At 46.8% G+C, this 24,762-nt stretch overlaps 1 protein-coding gene and 1 pseudogene across 1 annotated transcript in view; both read right to left on the reverse strand.

Moving 5' to 3' along the window:
* Positions 1-11,326: 11,326 nt before the first annotated feature.
* The window catches only part of LOC135388803 (hemicentin-2-like), an 82,860-nt gene continuing 69,424 nt past the window's right edge, over positions 11,327-24,762 (reverse strand). The window contains exons 10-12 of the mRNA XM_064618614.1: positions 23,058-23,202; positions 20,942-21,283; positions 11,327-14,946 (exon numbers count right to left, since the gene is read on the reverse strand). Coding sequence (XP_064474684.1) covers positions 14,834-14,946; positions 20,942-21,283; positions 23,058-23,202 — 600 coding nt within the window. The 3' untranslated portion in view covers positions 11,327-14,833. The remainder of the gene's footprint in view (positions 14,947-20,941; positions 21,284-23,057; positions 23,203-24,762) is intronic.
* LOC135390225 (U6 spliceosomal RNA) lies at positions 12,506-12,599 on the reverse strand (annotated as a pseudogene).

Here is a 24,762-nt window from a genome sequence, read left to right on the forward strand (position 1 = left end):
GATTATTCTTGAACACTAAATTAACAGGGCGATAAGGAACACAGGGATACTCCTTTGTGTTCGTTTTGTGCTGTTAGTTTAGCGTACAAGGATGCCAACTATCCCCATCCCTTACATTGATGGATTCATATTGGTACACAGGTCCTTCCGCCTTGCCCCATTTGACCAATCAGCATTCATCATACGTTTGTACGCCATTACGACGTGCACTGTAAGGACCACCACATCTACTCTGAATACGGATCTCCCTCTTCCGGTATGTCTCCATATCGCAGGTGTGAATGTGTTCACCCCATCAAGGGTCATCGGAGGCGGGTGCTACAGGCTAAAAGGTGCGAAAGGATAAGTTCCTCAGGTCGGAGTTGTGGCAGCACATCATGTTTTATAACAGTTACTCGCTTGTGTCTTACGTTTGCTTAGGAGAGGCTTCAGAGTTGTCACTGAAACGTCATGAGGTCTGCCTGAGACAAGCCTACCGATTTGCGGAAGTGGTGCGTGTTCTATCGTAGCTGTTGACGACGAAGTGCCGGTGGGTACCTTGTCACACGCTGTGCTTTTGGACTTCCTCGTGTTCACGCGCACTCGCGCTGACGCTCGCTTTTCGGTTTAGTCGTCGTAGAATAACACCATTCTGTCACCGTCCTCGGTAGCTCAGTCGGTAGCGTGCTGGCTTGGCTCGCTCAAGATCGCGGGTTCGATCCCGGCCGAGGGCGGTAGCAATGTGGGGGAGGTAAACATTGCTTCCAGCACCGTGTGTCGGAGATTTCCGGCGCACGTCAAAAGAATCCCAAGTGGTTCAAATTATCCGCATTCCTACCTTGCGGCACGTGCAACATGTCGCCACACTGCGCAGACAAACCTTACGTGTAACGTCAGGGTACCATTGCCATTATTAATACCATTCTGTCGGGCTTCTCTCATTCAAGCCAGATATATTAGCAAGACGGTTCCTCAACACAACAGTGCGCAAACCCCAGCTTCTGTGACATCTCGCATGCCACGTTCCTAAAGGATGACAAAAGCCAAAATATGCCACCAATGCTGTTTACAATATACCCCACGGAAAAGCCATCAAAGTGTTTCTGAATCGGCGTCTCGTATTTGTTCCGTCCGTTTGTGTGTCTCGGACCCCAGGAGTATTCCCTTCAAAAAGTTAACATCCTCGGGCGTCAGCACGGGCAGTGCAGGTGTCGTGATGGCTCGCCGGTCTGTTGGCGCAAGATGATTATGTTATTATTTACGCCGCGCAATTAAAAACGCACATACAGTGTAGAGGACGGAGAACGGTCACATTGATTATGAGCTCTGTGGGAAGGAACGTTGTACGCCCACCGGCTCGGATGACTTCTCAGAACATGTCACAAGGATTCAGGTCACAGCTCCTCAAGCAGACTATCAGTCCTCGTTAGTTATCACTTTCACATTAAAGAGATGTCTTTCGATCGCGCAAGGACGGTGACAGAAATATTCAACCTGCATTTTAGTGTTAGCTATTAGGTGAGAGACGACGAGATCTGTCCGAGTACGCAGGACGTCCAAGGAAGGGTTGCAGTAGTAGCCGTGTGGCGGAAACATTCAACGTTAAGGGGACCCTAATGATTTCGTTTTGTCCAGTAACCCGTCACATTAATATAAGCTATTATTGCTGACAATAACAGCGTAATGTAATTTGCGTATATTAATGTGATACCTGCGTTGAGTACTTGGAAGCGCGCAGCCAACTTCTCATGACACGCTCCTACACATTTCCTTTTTCAGACATCGCCCAATGGGTAGTGCGGTAAAACCGTGGCGAGAGGAACGGGTATGTAACTGTCATTACATCATAGCGTTTGCTGTGATAAGAATACGTCGAGTAGTCCCTTGGAAACGAACGGACCATTACGGCGTGATCTAAGGACATCGTACACTCATTCAGTAAAATATTATGATCCAACTTCGTTGGCCCGCGGACACTTTAATGCTTAGACATCTTCTGTCATCAATGGCCATATCTAAACGACCTCCCTGGGGCCGCGGGCCACAACGTAAAATAAACGACCCTTGGCCTATTTACATTTCAAATTCCCAACACCACTGGTCTCGAACTTTGTTCTATTAGATTAACTATGCAAATTGCCGTCCAGTGAAACTTTTTGTCTACAGTGTTTGTCGGCGAAGCGCTCGCCTTCCCCGAAGCATAATATTGTTAGCGCCGGAGACGCAACACACCACGATCGAAGACGGGAGTATCTTTCTCTTTTTACTTGGACCATTTCTCGCATCTGAGCTGCTCGATTATTCGAGGTCTGCCGATTTCGGTTGGCACTCAATGGGTGTTCAATTACCGCGCTTCCACAAATTGATGTCCTGGAAACAGCACATTATACGTCACATCTCGAGTGCACTGCTTGAGACGGTCCTAGCGTCGAATTTACTGCGCTCTTATGAACACGTGTGCGCCCTGAACAGTAATAGGTATTTGCGCTTCGCTGCCGCTCGCAAGTTATGTGGATTCATTTGTTGTTGGGAGTCGTCTCAGTTTTCCTTACTGCACCGACATCTCCGGAGAGCAAGATGAGCAACGTATAACTTGAATGTTAAAGAGTTATTTTCAATGCTGGGCTCGGTAGCTCAGTCGGTAACGTGTTGGCCTGCTGCGCGGAAGAATGACAACAATGTTCGTTGATACTGAAAATCAAATGCGGGTTGTTTCACCTAACGTGTTTAAGGTTCCTATAAAGATTACTTGTCCAAAAAAGATGCCGTCAACGGTACTCATCTGAAGGGAACTTGCGATATGACTTCACATCTGTTCACGTGACGGAAGGTGTTGCGATTTTCAGCGGCAGCTGTTCGTGACTTTTGCTGACGTTTGCTGACGCTCACGAAACGTTTGATAGTCCCGCTAAATGTCGCAACACTTTCCGTGACGATCTTCAAGTTTATTTGTAAAACATTTGTGTTATTCATTGCTGGAAATGAACTTCGAGGCAACGAAAGGACGTACAAAGGGCACAACAACGGCTCTTCCTATATATCTTGTCTTTGTTTCAGAGTTATTTTCCATAATGTACAACCAGCTAACCTGCATCTTACCTCTCCTTCAAGGTTATTAAAGTTGATCCCTAAACGCTGTACTGACATCGACCGTGCACGAGGGCATGATCGAGGCACCAGATCTGCGTAAACGGCGTCCGCGGAGAGATCAATCGTTCACTCACCAGGTCGAGCTCCCGGAAAGCGGTCGGCATGGGCGGATATAGACATACAGGGTGTCCACCCTAACTATAGAAGTGATTTTTAAAAATAGAAAATTCACTTTTTCCCAGTTTTAACCAATGGCGATGTACTCTACGCCTAAGGGCCCACCTTAAGATGGCTCAGGCAAGCTTCTGCGACGATTAACTTCCGTTAATTAACTTTTTAATTATCAACGATAGAAGATTGACCCAATGAGAACATTGGATCCCTTGGGGTCACTGGTAACGTTACCGTTTTCAGAACAAAAATTGAGGCAGTTATAGCGCGGGGAAAGGTCTTGGAAATAAGGTGCTCTGGTGGTCATTTTTCGACGCTCAAGTAGAAGCACTCCCTTTTTCATTTCCTGCGTATGCGGGGGTGGGAAATAACTGTCGAACCAATCTGTCCCCGCTGCGACAGTGTTTTCCCTCCCCCGTATACAGAGGAAAGGAAAACGGGAGCGCTTCTCCTTGAGCATCGAAAAACGACCACCAGCTCGCCTTATTTCCAGGCCATTTCCTCGCGCTATAACTCTCTCGATTTTTGCTCTGAAAACTGCAATGTTACCAGTGACCCCAGGGGATTCGATGTTCTGATTGGGTCAATCTTCTGTCGTTGATAATTAAAAAGTTCATTAACGAAAGTTAATTAATGCATCGACACAGAAGCTTGCCTGTGCCCTCTTAAGGTGGGCACTTGGGCGTACAGTACATCGCCATTGGTTAAAACTGGGAAAAAGTGATTTTTCTATTTTTAAAAATTACTTCTATAGTTACGGTGGACACCCTGTATAGCCTCACGTTGCAAGAGCCGGGACCTTGCCGGAGCGCAGTAAACGCAGACACGTCGAAAACGCGTAAAGTGGTCAGGTCGGCGTCGGGTAGGAACACGTTAGTACCTTGTTCACATCTGTTGCCGCCCGACGCGAAGTCGCGGCGGCGCGAATGGTGACTTCGAGGGAAGTCGGCAGAGAGCACGTTTTTCGTGTTTTCACTACGGAGAGCTCGCCTCTATGTTTCGCGATGCAGGAGACTCGTATAGATAATATTCCCCTCGGTGTGCTGTCATTTTAGTGTGTTCTGTGGTTCCCTAATGTATCTCCCTTCAATTCCACGGTTCTGCACCTCGCCACGTTCAACTTTTAGTTCTCGTAATGGTACAAGAGTTAGGGAATCAAGCTAATGCGAAAAACGCACTTTTGGGGCATCGGTGTACCTGTGCTCACCCTCGTTTGAATTCACTTATCGCAGCACCGGTTCAGTAGGAAGTTTTAGAAGGATTGGAAAGATTAGAAAAGATTTAATAGATTGGAAGGTCTATACGATAACTGTTCCGAAAATATGGTACGCCAAGCACCTGATGATTCCCTTGAAGTGGCTGGCTTCACGTAGCTCATCTTGGACTGAAAGCTTCCTTTTTGGTTATGGTTCGTTTCCCTGAAAGGCTTCCGATGTGCTTGCCGCCCTCTCACGCCGCTTTCCCTTTCACCACGTGCGTGCGCACCTGTCAGTCTGTTTTCCCCTCTCTGGCTGAGAGAGGCAAGGATTTTTTTGTTTCACAGACACCTTTGCGCAATAATGTGAGGCGCATCATGCTTTTCGCGTCATCGGACGTCAGAAAACGTCACAAATTTTACGTCGCAACGACATCCTGTGGCCAGTCTTTATTGATTGGTTCCCATGATAAATTTATTTCCTGAGCGAGGATTGGCTTTGCTACAGCCTCGGGTGTTCGCGCAAGTACCGGGTCTCGTGGGGAGAAAGTTCGTTCCCTCAAGTGTTGTGCGTCAGCAAACTCTTCAGGTACTGCACAGTCAAAGGGACAGAGTGTGCATTTTCACGGATGCGTCCACAAATCAGTCAGGGTCCACGTGTGCATATATCGTCCCGGAGCTCTGCATTCAGGGCTGCTCACTATTGTCTCACCGTACGTCGTCCACGGTCGCAGGGCTGCATGAGATGATCATGGCGATGCAATTTATATAGTCACACGAAGACCCCAAATCATGGGTTGTTTCACTGATTCACTGACCGGATTGCGAGTATTACAATCGCCGGGCGGAGCAACAGGTCTTCCTTCAATCGTACACGACGCCATTAAGACCTATAATGCGTGTGTAGCACAAGGACACGACATCATCCTTCAGTTGATCCCTGGCCATTCCTGCATACCTGGAAATGATGTGGTGGATGCAGCGGCTTCCCGGGCACATCAGTCGGGGTCGGTTCGTAAGGTGTATTTTATACCCCTTTGACACACGCTTATTGTTGCCAACTTTAACGAAGAGACTAAGCAGAGACCTGTGGTGCAGTGATTCTGGAAGGCCGCCACTGATCAGTATAGACCCGCAGACTTATCGTTCGTTGTCCCAGCCTCGCTTCCTCGGTCCATGGACACCCTAATCCACCGCTTTCGTCTGAAGGTACCATACAGCCGTAGTTATCTACACATGATCGGAAAAGCAGCGTCCCCAAACTGATCCATGTGCGGTGTTGTGGAAGATTTTGATGTCCTGCGTACGGTACACTGAAGCTTGTCGCCCTCTACAGTCTGAGGTGCCAGCAGTGGATGGCCGTCCGGTCAGCGTTTCAAAAGTACTTGGGTCCTGGAATCACAGCGTCAGACACCGAGCGTTCTCCGCCGTAGTGAAAATTTTCCGGGACATTGATGCAGACAACAAGTTTTGAGCCTATGTGTGTTTTGTGGGTTTTGCTGTTCGACTGTTTGCCTGTGTGCGCGTTCTGTGACATCTCAGTGTGTGTGCAATTGTTTTCTATCGTAATCACCACCACCACTAATCATCATCATCATCATCACCACCATCATCCTCTTCCTCTTCATTGGCATCATAATTGGAGGAGTTTTCCACGAAAGTATCTGGTGCAATTGATGTGCAGTTGCAGGCCTCACACTAGTGAGGCCAAAATCTCCATTTTATTTTTTCTTAAAACCGACCAACCAACAGAGAAAAAAAAAGGGTGACTAGCCGTCAGTGATATTGGTTCAGCGCCGGAGGTCGCGTGAATTTACCTCTACGATAGGTTTCTATGGCAGGTTCGGCGCCTGGAGACTTCGCGTCGTGCGTCAACAAGTAGGAACTAGGTATTAAGCGCGAACCGCATACGACGTTTTCTCGACGCAGGTACGCCGAGCTTTGAGGTCGTGACGTCAATCCCGATGGACAAACGTCGGGCCCACCCGCAAACGGCGTTTTCTCGGCGCAGCTTAGGAGCCGGCGCAAAGTTCGTACTCGAGGCCCCTGGCGGCATTTCTCGTCATGAGTAAGAGCTATTATAGGCTGGCATAACATACGCGACAGATACCACTTGAAAAACATGCAGTATAACTTTGTATAACTACAATATCTGGTAACCAAAGGCAATAACCAAGGCGCGCCGACCATCAACGTGGAAATCTCTTGCTTGTACTTCCGCTTCCGTCCGCTGTTCTCCCGCGTCTCCCAGTATGGACCAAAGGCGAAAATTGCTGGTGCTGTTAAAAAAAAAAAAACTGCTTCTTCTCTAAAAGCGACAGCTGTTGAAGGATTGAAGAAGACTGTCGAGGAACACTCTACTGGGTGCAGCGATATCTAGGTCAGAGGGAAACGACAATCGAACAATGGCTAGCAAGTGGGATGGCATGCGTTTTGTCGCTCCAGTGTCCGCATACATTTTCATTTCCAGCCAATTCTGCCTGGTCCACTTCATTCTGTCTTCCACTTGCGCGTACTTCGCGACCACTGTGTCTATGCTGTGTCTATGTCACTGTGTCTATGCCCACACAGCTGAGCGGCTATGGAGACGGTCGTTTCCGGCCAAGCATGCGATTGGTCAAGACCGACACGTCGCTTCCTGTGCTTGCAGCTCCGATCTGTTCACCTCAGATGTCGGCATCCCCGCTAGACGGCTATTGTTTGTGGAGCTGAACGTAAAAATGCCGAGCGCTCGGCGTTCTTGCGTCGAGAAAACGTCGTATGCGGGTCGCCCTTTACAGAGTTCCTAACCTACGCCGATCTGACCACATTTCACGTTTTCCCGGCGCATCTACGTTTACTGAGGACCGGCAAGGCTCCGGCTCTCGCCGCAACCTAGACAAAGGTTATGTGTGCGAACCGAGTTGCCGGAGCTCGACTTGGTGGTGGTGGTGGTGAGTGCAGATCCGGCGCCTCGATCAATCCTTCATGCACGGTGGATGTCAATGAAGCATTAACTGTCAGATTTGCTACAGTGAAACACGATACAATGAGATTCGCAAAACAATGATATAGTATATGACACTCCCCCTCAGGCATACAGAGCAAAACATTTAAAAGGAGGTAAAAACTCCTATCTGCAGGTATTTAGTTACGGGTGTAATGTTGTTCTTCTGTGCTCCGTAATTCTAGTTACAATATGTCGATCAATACGTCACCTTCATAACGTGTGCAGCGTTAATACAAAAACTGACTTTTTTTCGGATACAGGCGAGTAGACGTACCGCAATTCAGATGCCTCCATCCATTGCTACGTCATTTGAAGAATTGTAGCACCCAATCAGACGCCAACGCGGAGGTACACATAACGTTCTGCTCTACACTCTTAAAAATGAACTTCAAAACATAGCACGCTCCTAGCCAACCATCATCCCGCATGACAACGTTCTCGTCCCTGATTTGTAGAAAACGGGAGGCGGACCCTATTTTGTAGCCATAATGCCGTACATAATACGTACATACATAATACGCTCCGCCTCGCGTTATCAACAAATCAGGAGCGAGAACGTTGTCATGCAGGATGATGGTTGGCTAGCAGCGTGATATATGTGGTGACGATACGGACCTATCAGATTCATCTATACAAAAGGTGTCACAGCTAACATGTTAAAATCGGCGGGCTAGCTTGGTAGAGTTCATAGCCCCTTTAACCCCTGCTAGAACGACAAAGTTTCAAGCTTGCACCTCGATAGAATGAAGAAATAGCTTTAGCTTTAGCCCTAAGGTCTAAGGTTAGAGCAGGTTTAGGCGTCTACTGGACTACCATGTGGTGCCTGAGGAGGTACGTTGAATAGCGTGCATCGTGCTCGCCACAGCAGATAGCATTCAGCGCGTGCGATGAAGTTCCTTAGGCTTTAGGTTCCACACTAATGTTTTTCTTGTCCGTGGGCGAGAAACGGACCCTTTAAAGTTCATGGTGGTATTCACCAACGCCTCCTAGATAATAGAAGACCTGCGTACTACGTTGCACAGGGAGGCCAAGGGATCAGCTGTGATGACCTTCAAGGAGAGATAAGATGCAGGGTAGCTGGCTGTACATGATAGAAAGGAACTCCGAGACAAGGAAAAGTCGTACGAAAAAGACGTTGTTGTCCTGCGTTCGTCTCTTCCTTGTCTCAGACTTTCTTTCCAGCAATTAATAACCTTTCCCGCAAACATATCACAAATATTTTACACACAAATTCGCAGGCCGTCACGGAAAGTGTTGCGACATTTAGCACCCAAACGTTCCGCCAGCGTCAGCGAAAGTCACTAGCAGCTGGCGCTGAAAATCGCAACACCTTCTGGAATCGCCTGCAATTTGTTCTTGTACAGGAAACTGTCATTCAAGAGTCAGCTCAGGATTATGTTCCAGAATACAAGTTCCTTCTTGTTACCGTCGACAACTTTTACAACGTCCTTCAGGACTGACCAAAACAGATACACATTGTCTCGCCGTGGAATCAGGCTTGGTGCACTGTGTGTGCGCGCGCGTGCGTGCGTGTGTGTGTGTTCCTTTTTTAGTGACACTTTTACACGCAAGTAGCTGTCATGCTTGTATAAGGAATCGTGATCCATCTTCAGTTTGCCTTGTGCGTAAGTAAGGCAGAAAAGAGTGGGCTTCACTAAAGCTTTTACCTTTAAACGGACGAATTGTGCTGTGTGCATACACAAAATATATTGCTCATATTGACATAGAAACCCTGCTCCGTCTGTGTTGAGACGAATACACAAAACGACGTGTTAGCTCTCGTTGTCTTCCATTTCACACGATAGCTCGACAAGGAGCGCGGAGGGACAAGGGGCGCCATCTATGAAGTGCATGGGCGAATCTGGCTCCAGAAAAAAAAGAAAAAAAAAGTGTGCTAGGGCAATCGCTATAAGTTTCGGTGGATTCCATTGGCAGTATATCGACATAATCTATTCAAGGCAGGATCGTGCAGATATCTTGTACGACTGTGAGTAAGTGAGTGAGTGGGTGGGTGGGTGAGCAAGTAAGTGAATGAGTTAGTGCGTGAAAAAAAAAATTGAGAAAATTGGCACCACCAACCTGGAAGCCGGCTACTCCATACCACGTAAAGAACTCTGAACACAGATACAAAGAGTCGCACAATGTCACAGCAGCAAAAAAAAAAAGAAAAGAAAAGAACGAAAAATTTTAGTTCCCGTTGGTATTAGAAATTGATGCGGTACTGGTCATCGTTGCCTTAGGACAAAACTGCGCTCTCGTGATTCCGCGCCCTTACAAAACCTATGCTCGTGACTTTAAACCCTTTACCAGAGCAATTTTGCACATAACGCAGCCTTGCTTTAAATTCCGCATAAATATTTCGTTCCTGGAAGAAATGTGTTTTGTTCGATACGTTATGAAGGTGTCAGTGCGTCAGATATTTTCTGTATCCTCTCGGCGATTGAACCTGTTCCTGTGTGTAAGCCTTCTGCAAGAAATCTCATTGCCAAGATTGAATTATACGATATAGTTGGCAGTAAATTTCTGTAACTATTTCATACACCGGTAATAACCTTGCTCCAGCCTGTGATGACAGATGAGTACCCCCAGGTACAATGTTGCATCCTGGACGCTCCATGAACCTCAGGTTAACCCAACTAACCTTTTAATTCGGTGACTCATCGAATCAGTCGAATACGACTCTTTATGCCCATTGTAGACAGCACGGCACGCACATGGTTTTAGTTGACGCCATGATTGACAACCAGTTACTACTTTGCCAGTTAGCCGAGCGGTGGCGCCAGCTCTTTCTGAAAAGGCGGATTAATATTGAGGAGCCAACTAACCCTATAATTCCCATCGAACAAAAATAGCCGAACGTCATGCGTTTCGGAGTGCCCATAGCCTAGCGCTAGCCCACTTTTTGCTCGCCCCCGCTTTCAGTCCGACGGCTAAACCCAGACATTATTGGGCCCTTCAAGACGTCGAGACGCTGGGCAAAGCGGTTTTTTTTATTATTATTATTTTCTAGCTTCGGTACGAGATAAGACAGTCATGGCTTATAGCATTCGGCTTCCGCAGGGATCGTGAACTTCCTTCTCCATATCTCAATAACTCTCACTTTTTCTTCTATTCCTGTGTGGGCTGGGTTTAGCAATATCCTTTCGTCGGACTGCGAGCGAGTGCACGCAAAAAGTGGTCGAGCGCTTTGTTGTGAGTGTTCGGCTATTTTTTTTTCTTTTTTCGATGAGATAGCTCCTCAATATCCGGGGGAATTATCGTGAATTTGATTAAATCGGTACGCGCTTCACATGGGTGGGGGTAAAAAAGCGGCTGTTATTAGGCAAATTCAGAGCTCAGTTTGTAAAAACTCACATAATAAACACACACCACATGACATTCACATCAGGAGATGGCAAAAACCTAGTAAGAACAAATGCAAATGCCACTGACCGCGTGATTCTAGGTGGCGTAGTTTTTTAATACAATTTAATGGCACGTACCTTTTCTGGGGACCCCCGTATGTGTATCAGCGGTCGTGTGCTCCTTATAATTCATGGTCGACTGACTGCGGTCTTCGTCTTACATGTTCTCTCAAGCCCAAAACTGCTGCACATCTTAACATCCCTCGGAAATTGTGAGCTGCTTAGCAGTTTTCTCTTTGAGTGCCTCAAAGTGCCTCAAAGAGAAAGGCTTTGTATTATTTCCTATTTAATCCGTTAAAAGGTACGAAGGTTTCATAAACGGCTGGGTAGAATGGTATAATACTGATATGCATATTTCGCATAGACAGGGTTGTTTGATACATATATCAGCCCCTGCATTTCTGTGTCATCATTGTAACTTTTTATTAGGGTGCCTCGAGGATAGAACTTCGACATGGACGGTTAGTTCCGCACGTTCAAAAGCACACGAAAGAACCAAGAAATCTGTGGTTTGTCCACAAGGCAAGAGTGGACCATAACCTAAGCTACAGTTGCATGGATTGCATTCTGGATACCAACTAACTGTATCATTGAGTAATATAGTGTTATTTTTATTGATTTCATTACGGATGAACATTGCTTATAAACGGACGCTGTGCGGGTTGAATACGGAAATCAACCACGATATCATTACAATGATCAGTGGCCCATCAGTTTTTACTATATCTTTTACACAACATATACCTCAGCAAGGTTCAATTGTTCAGGTGCACGAAAGAGATACCTCTGCGATCACCATTCACCATCAACCAATGCTGCAGGAGATAAAGAAGCAGTAGTGTTGTAGCATGTCAGGAAGCCACGCAATAAATACAATAACCGCTTGGAAGGCAGTACCTTTTTGTTTGCTCCAAGTGTACATGTACGTATAATATCTTTATTATTGTCGTTACGCGGTTGGGCTGCAGCAGTTGTAAAAGTCGTGGTTTTCATTTTTGTGAAAGGTTAATTACTTAAGTGAGAAAGTCATGCGCCTCCCTAACCATAGGGGCCCAAATTAACCCATCCACAGCGAAAAAAGATGAAAGCAGCCAGAAAGTGACCGCTTTAACGAGCATTCTGCTGCTTGTCTTCTGCACTCAGATCCCTTCTACTGTGCTGATGGCCATCAGTGACTCAGACCACTAAACAGACGGAAAGCTTTGCGGATCCGAGACTGTATGCTTTCCATGAACCGAATACCGCCAACGACTAGGTTGGCTGTTGTGTTCGTCGGGATTTCCGGTACGGTCAAGAGACGCAGGTACGTACGCCTCGGAGCCGTTCGACAGCGCACACTATCCCATTCCACCTTCACCGTCTATCGTGATTCGATTCTCCACCACACCAAATCTCCACAGTGTTCGCAATAGCAATATATTGTCTATCTGGAAACTGAACAAAACGTAGTGTCCAATGAGGGCTGTTTTACCTCTCCTTTGCATCACTGGAAGAATCGTTAGACGTCGAACAGGTTTTTAAGTGGATTCGGGAATTAAATTTGGCAATGCGTGTGCAAAGAAGCAACGTATGAGTCTTACTAACTAAACGTGTATTGTGTGTGGCATATGTAGAGGACGACACGTCTACAGCATAATCATCGAGTACCATGCACTTGGGCTCTTTCACCCTTTCTGTACTCATTTATTGCCAATTTTTTTTCTGTCATTTTTGCGCTGGGGCATCGCTAATCCTCTCTGTATCATTCCAATTTTAGTTGGAACTTGCAAGTTTTTTGCGGCTCTTCTAGCACTTCACCTTCGGTCATGCTGTCGGCCCCGCATCTTCGCGCTTTGGCGGTGATGATATCGAAACGTAACTTGCCTTGCTGCAGTGGTCTGAGATCACAGGCACAGCAGCCCATTTATATAGACTCACTTCACTACGTGACGTCATGGCGATGCGGTGGCGCTGCGATCCTGTTTAGTAGGCAAAAGTCGCGCGATCATCGAGTCACTGGGTGCTTTCTGCCGTTATTAAATGCATGGCGCATAGTGATGTAGCTATTCGATGTGCTACATGGTACAGAAAAGTCAAATACGCCGTACACACCATGCGGTGTCCTACTCCATTCTGCCCACTAGAGACGTCTGCTCTACGCGCATGGGATGATACGCCCTCTTGTTTACAAACATAGTGGATCTATCGCTCTGTGATACTGCTACTGAAACCCAGAGGGTCCTGGTTGAAGCCCCGCTCGCAGCAGCGGAAATATTTTTCACGAAGACGAAGCGTGCCCACGTGACGGTCCAAGGTAAAGCCTCACTTCCGCGACCTATAGTGAGACTGCATTTCTACTCGCAAATAGAAAAACTGTGGGGGTGTCGGTGGGCAACGTAGGTACAGCCGCATTCGCGCTTTCTGCGCTTTGGAATATAAGCACTCGTTGCAAGATGTGATCAGCAAGGCTGTCTATGTTGTACTAGCGCTAGACACCCAGTCATTCGTGGCGCGAATGCATGATGCTGAAGAACGCATAAAAGATGATTGACGACAGAAGTCCTCTACTCGATCTTGACATAATAGGGGGTTCACATGGAAGCCTCGTCGCCATGTGGTAGCCCCACATGAGGAATTTCACAGTTTTGCAGTGTTTTGACGTTTGTAAATGTTCCTGTGTGTGCATATTGTACACGAAGAATAGGACCTTGGGGAAATTTCACTGGGGGCGTCCTACGCGCGTCATTTGTGTAACTACTCTCAAGTTGTCGCTTGTGGCGAAATTACCATCTTGTCCTTGTCAAATGTCATATCCAGCATCATTCTGAGGTTATGCATCTTCATTCATGTTCATGTTTCAGCGTTTGGCAACGTTTCCATGAAACGGTATCGACCTTCCGTTGCCAACGGGGAACCAGAGCATTCCAGAGGGCAAGCGTGAGGCAAGAAAGGATCTAGGGACATTCTACCCTTCCGCCTTCACACTGAAGAGGCTTATTTCCCTTCTTTCTGCTGTAAATAAAACCGCCCCACTTCTACATAACAATATCGATATTCGATTAATAATATTCAACGTGTTTCCCGCTGCTGAAGCGCTCGATTGCGCACAACTTCAAGCTTTCGCTTATGCCTGGATATTCTAACACTTTGCAACACATTAACCCTTAGCGCACATAAATGAGCCTACGCGGGTTTGTCTTCCTTTTCCCCTGATGATATGGCTCCACATTGTCCACTCGTCCATATCCACTCATTGAAGTAATGGGTCAAAACTTAAGACACCGCAACACAGGGTTGCAAACTTGCAATAAACTACTGCTCACAGCTTCTGTTTCAGCTCGCTATTTGCGTTGCATTGTGTATCGTTGGGGCGACGACAACGCATCTAACAACCACACCATAACTACAACTATCCTTTGTCTTTCAGTCTGTCTCGATCTTTCGTCATATTCACTTCATCGTTTGTTACATCCATTGCATTACATTAGTGCAAGAAAAACACGTTTCTTCTAGCGTCGTACTCGTTCAAAACCTCGACGTAAGAGAGCACCACTCCATGTTCACCCTGCCGTTGCAGATTACTCAAGTGCTCGACATACATTAGCCACCTGAACATGTACGGGTTACGATTATACGCCCTCGAGTCGTACGAGGAGACCGTCAACAACTCCCTTTACATTGCATAGAATCCTCGTTGTTGACAGTTACGCACACATGTGGATCGCACTCGTGTGCATAAAACGCATGTAGTTCAGCGTTGCCATGCTTCGCGATTGATCATGACCCGACTCGACAAACGTTGGAGCGTTCTAGATGTGGGGTCCGGCTTGCACGCAGGCGGAATAATGCGTTGTAGCGTTGGGTATTCCTCGTCCCCGTCCCTGAGTGACGCTCTTCTCGTGCCTTTTTCTGTATCATCGTCACGTCTTGCACTGCTCGCGAGGAAAACGAAATAGTAAGCAAACGGAATGTATCCTTTTCAGCTTGTGGTACCGTCCATAACCGATCTATCTTTGTGGCGTATCGTCAGCCGCCACAAAACAGACACTGTGCAATACGTCTCGATGCAGCGATGCCTGGCAAGAAGGTGACCAGGACGACGTGGATGGAAGGGGCAAAGGCTGCAGCATATCCTGAACCTGAAAGGTAGAAAGATGGATGTTCACGGTATGCATTGCAAGGGGCACTTTTATTAGCCTTGATTCACCCGCGTGATTTGGTTTGTTTTTTTTTTTTTTTTGTTCTTTGTGGCACAAGGGCAACAATTGGCCAAAGAGTGCCATCACACATGTCCAGTTACTTTCGTTGTTCACATATAGTATCGTTGTATATATACAGGATGTTTGCTCTAACGTGTCCAGAAATTATATTTGAAGCGAGCGATAAAAGGAAAGCAAGTGGTACTTTTCTGCTACTTGAGTAAGAAACAGGTACTGCTTCACTAGTAGCGCCTGTTTCTTAGTCAAGCAGCTGAAAAGCAGCGCTCGTTTTTCTTTTATCGCTCGCTTTAAATAAAATTTCTGGACACGTTAGAGCAAGCAACCTGTATATGTCTTTGTGTGCTTGATTGTTGTTTTGCATTATAGGGTAAGTTAGCTTTGAGAGTTACATACTTTACTTTCAAAGTGAAGCACGTAGTGATACTTGGGGTATCCCAAAGCAACCGATACCATGATGTCCTTCGGCCACCGTTTACAGACTTATGCTGTTATTTCAGAGGTTCCTGAGGCTTCGAGACTCGTCCCGGGCGATGGAGTCGCCTGTATTCTTCTGTCTTAAAAGGTTTTTGAGACGGTTTCCAGGCGAGAAGCTCACCAGAGCCACTCTACCCAATGAAGGGACTTTCGGCGTCCCCTGGCGAGGGAGTCGCCGTACCTGTGCGATTTCCGCAAAACTGCTGCCTAGAGGGAACGTGTACCTTTCGCTTACACTTGCAAAGCTTAAATCTTACGCAGAGACGACGACATCAGTTTGGAAAGTCTGCCGGAAACCCCAGCAAAATATCAGACAGCACATATCTGGTGGTAGGATTCGAATCCACCAACTTCAAGTCTTCGACCACGTCACGACCACGTCACGACCACCTTCGAGTAAGCACGAACGAAAGAACGCCGTTATCCATTCGGCCAACATGGTGGACTTTTTTTAATACTTTGCTGAAGCACTTTTTGAACAACAAACAGTATTGGAGCATGCAGACTTCACTATACTCTATGGAAGAGTAATGACCGGGTGTGAAAGACACGTACGTACATAATGAGACGCATCGAAAAAGGAGGGCCATGAAAGAATGAGAAGATCTGTAATGTTCAAGTGCACACCTACACCTTTACAACACCTAAACACGCTGAGCATGACTATAGCATCTGTACATATGTCTGTTACCAGGGGCAGAATGAAACAACAAAATATCCACACACCGGATATGCGGTACGCGTGTATATACGCGCACGATGCCAATCAAGGACAGACGCAGAGAGAGAAACCACACGCGAGTGAAGCAGTACCTGCCCAACGTAGTAGTCGGAAGGACTTTTCTCTCTCAGATTGAGAACTGTAGACAACGGGATTGCGGACCACACCCGGTTTGTGACAAGAGGAACGTACTCAGTGATGCCGTGTTACCATCGAAAAATGCAACGACCCAACCGGGGGATCGCTGCGATCTCGTATTCGACGCGCTATCCACAGGGAATACAGGACAACCGAGATTAGAGCATCCTATGGAATGTCTTGCCTGGGCCTAACAGGAAGGAAACATATGGAGCTCAGACACGGGTAGATGTCTTTAGGGGAAGTCCTCTGAAAGACGTCCCAGAAGAAGATCGCATCCCAACAGTACCGCGAGGCACGTTCTAGGGTTTGCTTCTCAGGGCATATCTTACAACTAAAATTGTCAGAAGGAACACGAAACCCACGATCACACGACACGACGTCTTCGTGTGTTCTGTTTGCACTCCTTTTGATATGAAATTATGCCTCATCAACTCGCAGAGCTTTCCGTTGTTAGTGTCCTGCTTCGGACACATGCTGGTAAGCCATTAATACATCCGTTACTTGGGGTGCAGAAAAGCCTCGTATGCCTGTGTTCTCAATAGCCTGCAGTTCAGATTTTGAGTCCGTGAACACTATCCATTCTCCTGGGCTAAAATCACCTATGCACTGCAGAGAAAATAGAATGGCATCCTGCAGAACAGTGGCGATGCAACGCGTGAGAGACGGGTTATCAACATATTTGAGGAAACCGACCCGCCACACTAACTGCCTCGCGAACGTATGGGTAAGGTCAGTGAAAATGATTGGTGCGTCAAGTGCGCTCGTAGGGGGAGTTCCAAAGGAAAGTAGCAAAAACACGGTGTATACTATTGATTTGTCCCGATCACATGGAAGAGTTTGCAGGAACACATGTTTAAGAACCATTAGCAGGAAGACAGGTTTATATTGACATGCTGCAAGAGGGCTGGTTTGCATAAACGTTGAGTTCGAGCCTTTCCGACTCAATCTCGACAGCTCCGGCAGCCTTCGCGCACGAGAATCGAGCGCGTGCTCAATGCATTGCCAAGGCTATTGAGATCGAGTCTGAGACTCGTACCCAGCTTTTATGCAAACCAGCCCAGAAACAAAAAGTTGCTGTTAACCTTGTCAAAGGCCTTCTCGTGGTTTGCCTGTACCATCGTAGTAAGAACTTGAAACAATGAACGGCAATCAACAACGAAACGAGCACAGTTCACGTTAGTAAAGATGGACCTGCGGCGGAGGCCATATGTTTGGAGCTGCCCGACGATGGACGACGCAACCTCTTGCAGGCGATTGGCAGGCACTTTCGCTTTAATCTTATATAATCCGTGTTGGTCAAAGTACTAGGCCTGTAATAGGCAGGCTTTAACCGAGAGGCTGGATCACGAATCACAACTGTTCGTTCGTACGAGGCAACACACCGGTTGCCAACTCACTAGCCTAGCAACCGGCACTAGCGAAGGACGTAGTTAGACTGTCAGGTTCGGCAGATTTGCCACCGCCGAAAGAGGACATGGCAGCCTCAGTGATTTCACCGTTAACTCCAACGTTCATAGAGTAGGACCACCCACTCCTTGCGGTCAAAAGGAACACGCGAAAGCAGCCGAATTATTGTCACAACTGGTACCCTGGTGCCAAAGGTATCCGACAAAAATACAAAAATAAAATAAAAGAATGCCCCGGTAAAACGCAGAAGCGACGCCCTGAGGTGTGAGAATTAAGCGACCATCCACTTGCATCACTTGTTGTGGACTTGCTTGCTGAAGCCATGACAGATATATCCGCGTCAAGGAAAAACTTTACAGGACGTTCATAATCCAAGAAGCGGCGAGACCTAGCCCAGCAGACAGCGGCGCCAGCGTAACTACGTATACATACAAGACTCAATTTGACTTTTAATAGAGATTCAAGGTCTGAAGCGTGGGATCCCGGTGACCGCACGTTCAACGAAGTGAGGGCACGCAGCTGAGACTCGACAGCAGTAATCTGGTCGAAGCCTCAAACCACCACCACCAAGACTCAGACAAGACCAATACCAAGACACACTCGTATCGCCTCTAACGTGATGGCGCATTTAAATTCTTCCTGCGAAACGACGAGGTTAAAGGACCCACGAAAGCAGGGAATCCGATGTTCAACCGACTCTATGAAACGCTTAACCCGAAGAAGCGAGTTATTGAGCTTCCAGAGTGAATAGCGAACGTCGCACCGAGGCTTCGGAGAGGTACCAGGGACCACAAAAGAAACACAACAATGATCTGAGAAGCGACTGCCGACACAGAGTACGAGACCCTGCCAAAGGAGATTTAAAATCAATCCCGTCGAATCTCGTCTGCGACAACCCTTGAACATACTGAAACACGGCGCATAGCTCGCAACATCCGTCTATCTACTACGCTCGAACTCGGCCTTGAGAAATAAGGTACTACATTTGTGGAAGGCTCAACAGAGAGATAGGTAAACGCTGGGTTTATTGCTAATACGTGGAAAATAGAATGAATGAAGTGTGATGCGCGTGCGTGGGAGACTGATGAGATCGTTCGTTGTCTTCTTCAATCGTTGTCGAGATGGTTGTGAAGTGAGATCGTTGCTGAGATAGTTGTCGACATCGTAGGTGAGAATCGATGTGAGAGGAAACACCAAGTCTGTCTTCTGGGTAGAGGCAACAATTAAAGTCTCCCAGGACAACCGTAGGGCACGGGGGGCTAAGGGGGCGAAGTCTAGAAAAAGATATTGGCTCCCTGGACCTCGCATAGAGCGTAGGCATTAATTATCCTTGCCTTGGTTCCAGCCACAGAGAGATCGACAATCAGGAACTTACCCGAAGACCCCTCAGCAACAGTTCTAAGCTCAATATTTGGTACGTCCTTTGTAAACAAAAGCAAACAACCCGCTGAGCGATTCCCCTAATGAACGAAAGAGGCAGTCAAGTAGTTTGCAAAAGCCTCACCTATACGCACCGGAGAGGCAATCTGCGTTTCCTGAACATCAATTACATCAGAACGCCTCTCGCCCACATACGGTGACAGGTAAAAACATCTTTCTTTGCTTGAGGGACCACGAACGTTGAGTGTGGCAAACGATAAACATAGTATATCAAATAATCTGTACTATGGCTAAGGCCCTGGGTTTTCCGCGGTTCCGCGAAATATCGCGGAATCCGGAATTCATCGCGGATTCCTTCGTTTGGCACGGAATTTCGCGGAATCTCTTATTTTAGGAGTGTGCGATATTCGAGTTCTCAAATTCGAATCAAATATCAATCACTCCAAGTATTTCATTCGCGAATCGAATATATTCGGATATCCGGATATCCATTCGCCGAATATGAACAACGCCTCCGGAAAGTGGGCTTCATTTGACGCTTTCCTTGCATGAGAAGAAGCCTGCTTTACGCAATTGCCCATGCTGCAGGACCAACACAGGCAGATTGTAGTTTACCTTAAGGTAATGTTAGCCCTAGTTTATTGTGCATACTTCGCCTGAGGGGCGGCGTTCCTCCCTTATGCACCTTAGCAGTGGCGATGGGGTTTTTCTATTTGATTTTTTTTTATGCTGAAAGATCTTTCAGCAGGTATAAAGATTATAGATGACAGAGGGCATTCTTTGTCAGAGGAGAACACAAAATATCATGTATACAATGCTGAGCCACAACAGTGCTTTGAATCTGACATTTTATAAAATATTCAATATTTATATTCAAAATATTATATTACATTATATTCAAAATATTCAATATTCATATTTTTTGTTCCCACATTATCCAAGAAAATAAAGTGCTTCCCGTTTCAAGCAGCCATTGACTGCTTGCCGCGGAAAATCGCGGAATTTACAAGACGGTGCCGCAGAATTTTGAATTTGCCGCAGCAGAAAACCAGGGGCCTTAACTATGGCACACTAATGGTGTTGTGCCAAAGAGATCACAGTTTCTTTTAAATGTAGAATTTTGCATGCCATTCGCATTAACATACCCAAAATTGTTGAACGTTTTTATAACCGCGTTGCCCCATTTTCTCCTACAGCAGATACAGAACAAGCAGAAGCAGGGGCTGCCAGGGCAGAGGCTGAAGAGGTAATTGGGATTCCGAAGCTCGGACAAAGCATGGCCATAAAGCACTAGACGGCAGAGTATTATAGAAAATATTTTACGTTGAGCACAAAACACGCAATTTGAATGTCCTTAAATAAAGTACAAATACTCATCTATGTACTTAATATGCTACTTGAGTACTTGGATAAATAGAGAATCCAGTGAGCCAGTAAGGAAATGTTAATGCCAGTGCCTCAGGACGACAGCCGCCGATATTTCAAACAAGGACTGTTCTTCACAGCCTCTGTAAACATCGCCGGCTCTCGTCCTAGTCACTTCCCTTAATACTTCAGTACTTGGTACTTCAAGTACTTCCCATCAGTCGTGCACGGCACTCACGACACTTATATGCCCTTCGTTGCTTCCCTTAACCATACATCCTTGCAAAATTCCTTAACATGGAGGTGTTTGTGGCTGTTGAAAGGTAGAGTGGAACTGACGTAAGTGGTTGCGAACGAGGGCACGTACTCATTGCTAGCAAGATAATACGTGTTGCTTCCTAGGGGGTAGGACATAGGAATCATTACCTTCTCCTACTTGATGGGTGATAGGTCTGACGCGTGGAATAACGATGTCGGCTGGCGGCGAACGCCCGTGGTCGGTGACTGCAAACACTACGCCCTCCAGGTGGTCTTTCTCCTGCAGGTTCAGGACGTGGAAAAGTGGAGTCAAGCCAGCAATTCCGCCGTCTGACGTTGCGTTGGCCAGGAGTACGCCAGTGATGCCATGGTATAATTCCAGCTCAAAATGAGATGGTACGGGAACCTCGTCAAGCGGGCGCTTTGAACACTGCACAATCAGGTCACGATCGGCACCGTGGATGCTGCCGCTGCTAACTGCCGAACACTGCTCTGGGGCTTCGGGAATCACTGCAACGTAGAAACGATACAATCAAACAGCGTACAGGCTAACATAGCAATCACTTGAAGAACAACTTTTTCGGCTCGTGGGTGCATACTATGCGTGTCTATACGTGTGAGAACGAGTGTGTAAGGGAGACTTGACGAAGAAGAAACACACAGGACAAGGACAGCAGAATCAGTGCTTGTTCTCGTCCTGTGTGTTTCTTCTCCGTCAGTTCTCTCTTACGCGCTCGCTCTCACAGATAGCAATCACTGTCGTTAAAGGGACGGTCACATCCTTTCCGGTCGATTTCGTGGAACACTGACCACGGTCTCGAAAATCCTACGAGAAATAGTGGTGGAGTTTGACTGTTATTCGATGGAATATATACAGGGTGTCCCAGCTAAGTGCGAACATATTTAAAAAAATATATATATATATATATATATAATATTTCTTTTTTTAAGAATATGTTCGCACTTAGCTGGGACACCCTGTATATCAAGAGCAGACGTCGGATGTTCCGAGTGTGCCGGAATTCTCTCTCTGTAAAAGGGCGAAAACGTCATTCGCTACACCAACAATCAGTGCACAGCCTTGAAAAGTGATGCGTCGTCGTCTGGGCGGCGCCTTTCTCCTCTCTGACCGCCGCCCTCTGACTACTCCTGTTACGAAATGACGTCATGCTGATGTCGTTGCCACCGGCTGCCGAAGTAGCGCTGATCTTTAAAATTCGTTTATTCAATATCTGAGCACATTTCAGACGAAATAAATTAGTCAGCAATAAATAAAACAATCAAGGTAGATTGCCGGCCGATGCCGAACATAGTAGTATTACTTTTACATGTGGATTTCCGTATGCGACCCTCGCTTTAAACGTGTGAATAATGGAGTCGGCGCACACAGGAAGAGCATTACCGCTACACATTCAGTGTGAAACTTAATGTACAGTCGGATCTGTTGCACTTTTAACCCGTACGTGACGGAACTAAGAATGACAGAGCAGGATGTAGTAGCTGATAAGGACGCGTTCAGCACCTGCATACTGCACTGCACATGGAAGCGGCACGGGCTACAAAATAACGGGAGCACAGGGATTTTTTTTTTTCGGCGTTGCGTCCGCGGACCGTTAAAGTGCCACTACGGTCCACTTGACGGAAAGGGATATAGAAAACAAGAACGCTCGGTCTTGCGATTCAAACCTCTTTCCCTAGCACACTGCGTCAGCTCGGACGAGAAGAAAACGGCAGGCGCGCTCGCTCAGTGGCGATATAGCGTGTCTCGCGTGATGTCGTCTACGTGGTTCAGCAATACGTGCACCGCGGAGTACAGCTTAGGCGGTATGCTGCGAAGCATTCGTGCAAGTATGGAGTTCAAGATGTGCCGTCATTGGGCGCCTGAAGTGGAGACTCCAGAGGACGGCCAATAGCACTTCCGATACGCTGACTCCATCTCAGAAACGGAGTGATAGAGTGAAAAGGACCGGGATGGAAGTGCAGTGACGTAGTTCCGCAAGCCCACAGATGTGCTTCTGCGGTTATGGCGTTTTGGCGCGTGGATGGCGTGAATCGTGGTGTGGATGCCTACCCTGCGATGCACAAAGACGCCTCCATCTCGAATGTCCTGCACAAATTTCTGTCGGCTCAGCCTTTCGCAAAATCAATTTATTAAATGCTCGGCTTTTAAAAATGGCACGCCTGCGGTGTCTGGTGGTTGCGAATCCAAGCATACTTACTCAATTACGTACATACATACTTATTGCATACATACTCAATTACGTACAGCTGCATCATCAGTTACCTTGTGGGTGAACACTGAATACACAGGACACCTCTCCGAGATTGTTGGCTGCCAGGCAAGTGATAGACACAGATTCCTCTTCCGTGGGAGTGTAACGAAGCAGGCTGCGGTTGGCATCTGTCACACTTGTCACCAGCTCCCTCCACTGCACAAAGGTTAATGCGGATTATGATGGTGGTAGCAGCAGAAGAATATGTATCATCTATGATTCAATAACATTTCCTGCAATGCGTCATTTAATCGTGTGACAATGGCGACAAATGAACATTATAGGCGTCTTCAACCTAGGAGCAGCACCGTTGTCATCGTTCTCGCCGATCGTGCATCGTTCTCTACACGTAGCCGCCCTGCGCTGTCATTGAACTGCCACCACACGAGTAAAGACCCGTCCCTACTTGCAGGAGAACCGGTGCCGTGTATACAAAAGGGACTCTGGTCGTTAATGGGACCTGCCTATACCTGGAGCACTACTCACTTTTTGAGCTATCTGGCCAATCATGATCCAAAATATGGTTCGCTATTAATCCCAGGCTATATCCAAGCTATATTTCCCCTGTAGTCACTGGGTGCCGCGATTTCTGGGAGATTTGATTGGATTGAATAGGATATTTCCCACAGACCTACCAACATAATGGGTTTTGCGGCCACTGTTATCAACGCCATCTGGATGGAGAGGGGCATGCCGGGAAGGCGCAGAACTGATTGGCCGGAAGAACTGCTTGTCGGAACAGAGTGCCGGTATTACACGTATTTTGACCATGAAGCATAACAAGATTGAATCAAGAGCGGGCAAAGGTGTGTATGAAGAAAACTCTGCCATAAAATGAAAATTTGGGGGCATGCGTAGCCTTTTTCTTGCTATTTGCTTGCGATTGCTGTCCTTACAGTAAGCCTAACAAGGACGACGAAACATATTCTATTCACGTGAGCATCGACACTGGAGCGTAATTTAAAGGCGATTTGCAAGATAATTGTAACAGCATACACACTTACGGAATAAAAATGTTGTAATTTCTGGAAAAAAAAATCATGAAATTCACGCTTCGCCGTTCGAAGCTACGCCGCTATTTTCGGGGACATTTTGGTGCCAATGCGGGCACCATAGGAAACAACAGCCAATGACAAACGCTCGATTTGATTGACAGGTAAAACCTCCTCCTATAATGGCCAGACTCCCTTTTGTATACACGGCACTGGGGTGACCTGAAGCGTGGCGCAACCGACGGCGCGAAGATAATATTTTTCGTATATTCCTCGTGGATATACGAGGTGTTTTACCAAAAGTGATAGAAAATTCTACCTGGCGACGTGCTCGCCGGCGGATTGTGCGACTTTCGGCAATTACCTTCTGGAAACTTTTGCCACCATTGAGGAAGGTTTTGAACAATTTCTAATTGCGGGAAATTTATTTTGTTCAATTGAACTTTGACTGTTTTTTAACAGAAATATGAAGTCCTCCACGGATAACCGCAGACCCAACAAAAGGTACGCACAGCATCGCAACAGAAACAGTCGAAAAAACTGAGTAAAAATTACGCATTAGCCCAAGTCTCCTATAACACCTCAGGTCCCCTGAGCTTACGGGTAATCTCAATAGGCATTTTCAATAGAATGTTCAGGCACAGTGTAATCTTCAGCTTTTCGCGGAGTGTGGTACTAAAACACAGTATGTAGGACAGGGGAGAGTAGAATACGAAGTCGGCCC

The sequence above is a fragment of the Ornithodoros turicata genome, chromosome 3 (assembly GCF_037126465.1).
Source record: "Ornithodoros turicata isolate Travis chromosome 3, ASM3712646v1, whole genome shotgun sequence".
Taxonomy (NCBI): domain Eukaryota; kingdom Metazoa; phylum Arthropoda; class Arachnida; order Ixodida; family Argasidae; genus Ornithodoros; species Ornithodoros turicata.